Source organism: Bactrocera latifrons, unplaced genomic scaffold (assembly GCF_001853355.1).
Source record: "Bactrocera latifrons isolate USDA-ARS-PBARC rearing strain unplaced genomic scaffold, ASM185335v1 scaffold_269, whole genome shotgun sequence".
NCBI classification, from domain to species: Eukaryota; Metazoa; Arthropoda; class Insecta; order Diptera; family Tephritidae; genus Bactrocera; species Bactrocera latifrons.
This window is the reverse complement of record NW_017536285.1, coordinates 116459-122472: the sequence shown is the minus strand read 5'-3', so window position 1 is coordinate 122472 and position 6014 is coordinate 116459. Positions and strand designations below refer to the sequence as shown.

The following is a 6014-nucleotide window of genomic DNA, read 5'->3' as shown; positions in this document are numbered from 1 at the left end:
TGATGAGGCAAAATTGAACTTGCTTCTCATATTCACTGGGCATTCCTTCCAAGACATAACCTCTCAAAAGCAAAGTAACAAAAGTACTTTTTATAAACATTTCGGCTTGTACATATATACATATACATATACATATACATATAATTATTCGTATACACATAATATATGGTAATACAAACTTATATCGCTTTCAACCAACAAATGTCGATACACTTACCACTGGTTGCCTTAACAACGGTGAAAATGAAAACAAACAAGAAACCCATTTAGCTGGAGGCTTTTAGTGGTGGTAGTAGCGGAAAAAGGCGTTAAGTATTGTCCTGCTCGTATGTGTATAGCACAATTAGATCCGTGTATGTGGGTAAGTGGCTGTGAGTAATTGCTTGCAGGTACGCAAGACAAGGCAACGGTTGGCTTAATCGTCGCAAACAGAGGGGGAAATGAGCTCAGCGTATATTGTCAACTCCGATGTTGTCACTGTAAGTATGTATGTACATATATGTGTGTATTTCAAATAGTTGGCCGCAACAAATTGTCAAATTTTCAGTWGTGCAGTAACAGTTGAACGGTTAAGTGGATTTTCGTCTACGCGAATATACCAATTTTGCCAAATTTTTGCTCTCACGCGCTGAGTAACTTAATGCAGTTGTTGTGGAGCAACATGTATCCCCAATCCGAGTTGGATAATTACAAGTTGCAAGTGGATTTGCTGCAGGAGAAGCTTAAACAAAGGTACACACTCACATAGGAGTGCAGCTCAAGTGGCAAAGTGGCAAATATATATATATATCAAAACTTCTCACTATGTATATGTATATGTATATATATTTATGTATTATGTAAGCCACAGCTGACACTGCAATTTTGTGTATAATTTTTTGTGAACTCTTCTATATATGCAAGTAAAATTTACATTGCGAAAATAATTTTTAAAAATTTAAGTAAATTTTCGGAAATTAATTTCAATACATACATAAGTGTTTGTCAAGCATGTGTTTTAAATGGTAAATTAATAAATCTGTGCACAAAAAACTATCGATTTATATGTAGATATGTGGAGATATATTCCAACACTATGAGTTTATTATATTGGTRGTCGAAAAAGTCTTTTCGTATTTTGCCAATAGAGGTCGTTGCAGWCGCATATCACCAGAGCTACCAATTGAACCAAAAATTAAGTTCGGGAAAGTTCGAAGAAAGTCACAGCAGTTCAAAAATGAGTGAAAATAATGAAGAAATTTGTTATATTTTGAAAATATTGTATAAAAAAGGGAAGAATGCCACGCAAACCACTAATAAAATTTGTGAAGTTTACGAAGACGATGCTGTATCAGTTCGGGTAGCACAACAAYGGTTCGCTCGCTTCTGTTCTGGAAATTTCGATGTAAAAGTTGCACCTCGCTTTGGTCGACCTATCGTTGAAAAAGTCGTTGAAATTATGGGAAAGATTGACCAGAACACAAAAGCAGCTTTGACATCGCAAAGGAACTTAACATTTATCATCAAATGGTTTTGAACCATTTAAAAAAGGCTGACTACAAAAAGAAGCCAGACCAACATGAATTGTCTGTGAAAAATTTAATGAACCGAATTAATATATGCGATTCTTTGCTAAAACGAAATGAAATCGAACCAATTCTGAAACGAATGGTAATAGCAGACAAAAAGTGGCTCAAATACGACCACAATGTGCGAAAAAGATCATGGTCTAAGTGTGCTGAAGCTCAACAAATGATCGCAAAGCCAGAATTGATGCATCGAAATGTTATGCTGAGTGTTTGCTGGGATTGRAAAGGCATCCACTATGGGCTRCTCCAGCCTGGTCGAACGATYGATTCTACATTTTACCGTCAACAGCTGATRCGATTGAWGCAAGCAGTCGAAAAAAYGGCCACAACTGAYCAACGAAAAAYATTTGTCTTCCATCASTACAACGCTRGACCASACAMATYTTGCATGACTCGGGAAACTAAGACAGCTTGGTTGAGAAGTTTTGATGCACCCACCATATAGCTCTGACCTTGCACCATCGGACTACCATTTGTTTCGGTTAGTGCAGAACTCACTTAATCGAGTAAAGTTGGCTTCAAGAGAAGSCTKTGAAAATTACTTRTTGCAGTTTTTCGCCTACAAAARTTGTATATAATGGTTAATTAAAGTTCATTATAGATATAAAAATATATTGAAGTTTGATTAGAAATGCGAAAAGACTTTTTCGACSACCCTATACTAAAAAAAWGYATTTTTATAAGTTGGTAGGACTGTCCTTAATTACCACGCCAAAAATGAGCGCGGTCTGTCAACCAGTTTGTTTASAGCAGCTGCTTAGATCGGTACACCTCAGCACTGCAATGGCAACAAAATTATATAATTAAATTGATAAWTAAATATTTTCCGTTTTATTTGCAATTTCYGCGWCGGTTTTTTGTCACAATTTATATGACATGCTTTTGGCTTATGACTAAAATTAGTTGTGTTGGCGAATAGTTGAAACTTTGTCTTCTATTTCGTTTCGATTATGCCAGTTGTTTGTGCTATTAGCCAAGTCTAGGAATTGGGGGCTTTCGGAGCATTGGTAGCCATTTGGTCGACATTTTGTTCAAATCATTAAAAGACTAGAATCCATTTTAACCAAATTTAACTGTTTTATTTCATTGTGAYAACACGTCGTTCTTGTTGGTAGACCTTATAGTGTATAGCAAATTCGAATACCTTAAATATTTTTCAAAACTAGCGCACTGACTGTAGTTTTAAGCAGCTAATCCACAATACWACACACTTCATTATACAAAATTTAATACACACGTTCACTTTCTCACTTTCGCAACACAAAATGCAGTGAGGAGAACCGTCAACAATTGCAAAAAGAGCTTCAGCAGATTTTGCAACGACGCAGCGAGCAGTAAGTAGGCGTGAATATTTAAATATTTAGTAAAAATATGCAATATTTTTCCCACCTGTTTGATTAGCGATAAATCGGTACGAACAAAAATACGRCAAAAGTACCAGAGCTTTCTGGATGAGCAGGAACGGCGCAATGAGCGCAACAAGATGCTGATGCAAATGATCGAGCGCATCGATCAGCAAACRACAGCGTTGTCAGCGCGCAGCGAGCGACTAAAAATGATGAAGGTGAGTGTTATTATAACTCATAACTCATACTTATGTATATATAGTATATAGTATACCAGAGCGCTAACAAAGTCCTAACACTAAACCTTCAACGTGCAGCTCCAATACGAACGCTACTTCGCCAAACTAATGCAAACTCAACCGGTGCGCTGTACAACAAATGCTGTGGCAACAGCCAGATTGGCAGCAGAAACTGCACCCATAACTGCSATGACAGCGTCCACACAGATACCAGTGTTGCTACCGGCCATGTCCGCACAGCCACCAACAACAGCGCCGCCTATAGGATCCCTTAGTGKTTTAAAGAGCGAGGTAACAACAACACCGGTGTCTGCAATCCCAACATTACAGCCGGGGGCTACTCACATGGAAGCCACGGCGGAAGCACAGCCGKCAGCTCTAACGCCACGCATGTGGACTTTCGCAATGGCTACACCGACGCCAGCCGGATTATTGCTCAGCGGAGCGCCGACAGCRYCGATGACTACTGGCACACTGCAAACGACAGCTACACCAATTGAATTCTTACAGTATCCGTTCGGTTACGGACCGATTATCCAACAGCACACACTACAACAGCAAGCGTCTTACGCTACTGTAACACCAACTGATGCTCCGATGACATTTGCAAATCGGAGAGATGTACCACGGGCCTCTAATGTTGATTTGACCGAGAAGAAATATAGTATCCSAAATGAGTACGAGCTAACGGATGATATGGTATCAACAGCAGAAGCGGCTACATCAACAGAGTTTCCCTCCATAGGAGACAAATCAGGTGGTGAAATGTCGAACAAGCAAACTGAAACAATGCCGTATTCTATGGATAGAATGGTGGACACAGGTGAAATGGAAGGATCTACTTATACGCCAGCTACATCGCAGGAAAAACCCACGCATATAACATCTACTCAGACGCGCGAAAAATTGTCAAAGCCTGAATCAGACAATGCAACACCAATGAAAGCTTTCCTAGACAATCCAACTCCTGTATTTAAAGAGCCAAATTCCGCTATCAACGAAGTTAACAGTAGTATGTTGGCGGTTAAGCTGGAAAATACTGATATTATGGACAAAGCAATTTCTTRTGCTGAACCGAAGAACAACTCTCAGGACCAAAAAATGGGCGCAATTCCTTTCTACAACTTTAAAGACGATAGCACTAATTCGGAAGATGCTTTGAAAAAGGGGAATACCATTAAGTTAAGTACAGCGGAAGAGCATAGGCGAAAAATTGCAGAAATCGAGCAGCGATACGGCACAATTGATGCTGAAGAAAATAACGACTACGCCAATAGGAATATGAATTCAGAGAGGAATGAAACTGGCTTTGGCTTCAAACGKTTCTCGGAAATCGTTAATCCGAAAATGGAATCAAGCGCCGAACAGCTGCAACCCACGAACGAAAATTTAGATAACCAATCGTGGCAATCGCACACGGGCTCCGTCGAGAATGCGCCAATGGCACACATTTCCAGCATGCCTTCAGCCTCAAAACCGCTTTCGAGTTCCAAAATCGATAATATTGAGAATGCCATTTATGGCGAGCTTGTGAATCCGCAGTTGCCCGAAATGGAAGTGACGCCCACACGAACAGCAGCGCAAGGCTTCTTCACTGAATTACTTGAACAGCAAAAAACGCCTTTGGAAAATAACCAGCTTCAGGAACCTACAGCACAAGAACAAGAATACCCTACAAATCTTCCTGAAAACACCGAGTCTYTWAATTATAACTATACTATTGAGAGCAGTGATACCGGCGAACTAAAACCAGAGAACGCTATAAACGAGACAACARATCCACAAAATCAGGCCACTTATGGCACCTACAATACAGAGACTTATCAGCCTACGAATACATTCAACGCAGAAAATGCTTACGGTACCACGGAAGCAACGAATAGCTATACGGAGTATCCAGCAGAGCAAAAAATAGATGCGAGCTCCACAGACACAACTGATCAGCTAGAACAACCAGTCTATTCACAGCAAGATTACGAAAACTATGATGCCACACAGTATGGCAACTACGACCCTAACGCTTATCYCGGCTATATCTATGACGAAGCTACGGGCCAATATGTCGTCGATCCGCAATATACTGCYAACGATGCCAGCAATGCGGAAGCGCTCTATACCGCGCAAGATTATACTCAACCACAAGATCAACAACAACAAAATGCAGTTCCAGTAGACAATTACGCCCATAATGACAGTAATAACTCTACACCAGCACCAGCTGCCACTGAGCAAACATTAGACGCCGTACCAGCGCCTATTGAGCCTTACCCAACGGCAGCGGTCGTAGAACCTCCTGTGGCGGCAGCAGTGCCTAGCGTTCCTAATGTAGTTAAGCCTACCTCAATTTTATCGACGGCGGAGAAACATGCCATGCAAAACGATGCTCAGAAAAAGAAGAAGCGCGTCATATTCGTGGACAGCAGCGAGACGGATGACAGTTCCAGTGCAAAGGCGCCGGCGGGTAGTGCGACCAATGCAGGCAATGAAAGTGACTTTGACTTCTCAAGTGGCGCAGAGACATCCGTRGGCTAAGAATTGCCGAAGTTGTAATGTTCACACGATATATTTTTGTTATAGTAATTTTAAATGTTCTTTGAAAAACACATTCGAGTATTTCACAGATGTATTTTATTGCACTTTATAATTACATAAATCTGTAATTTTTTGTCAAATTACTAAATAAAATCTGTAGATAACTCTCATCTTAAACTTAGCCTCAAACGGTCTGGTGGAAAAAATTTGAGGAATACGTACTAGGATTTGATATGAATAAGCTTTTCGTTTTATTTAGGAAAACTGCCATCTGTACCCATAGAACCTTCGGAAATAGTTCGATAGGCGGTTTAGCAATGCATCCCACG

At 40.2% G+C, this 6014-nt stretch overlaps 1 protein-coding gene across 1 annotated transcript; it reads left to right on the top strand.

Annotated features, from left to right (window-relative positions):
* Positions 1-569: 569 nt before the first annotated feature.
* LOC108969862 (mucin-17) lies at positions 570-5702 on the top strand. The gene is made up of 4 exons (XM_018934846.1): positions 570-732; positions 2840-2902; positions 2970-3132; positions 3232-5702. Exons 1-4 carry the CDS (start codon positions 641-643, stop codon positions 5683-5685), a joined length of 2772 nt encoding a protein of 923 aa, XP_018790391.1. The 5' UTR covers positions 570-640; the 3' UTR covers positions 5686-5702.
* Positions 5703-6014: the final 312 nt, after the last annotated feature.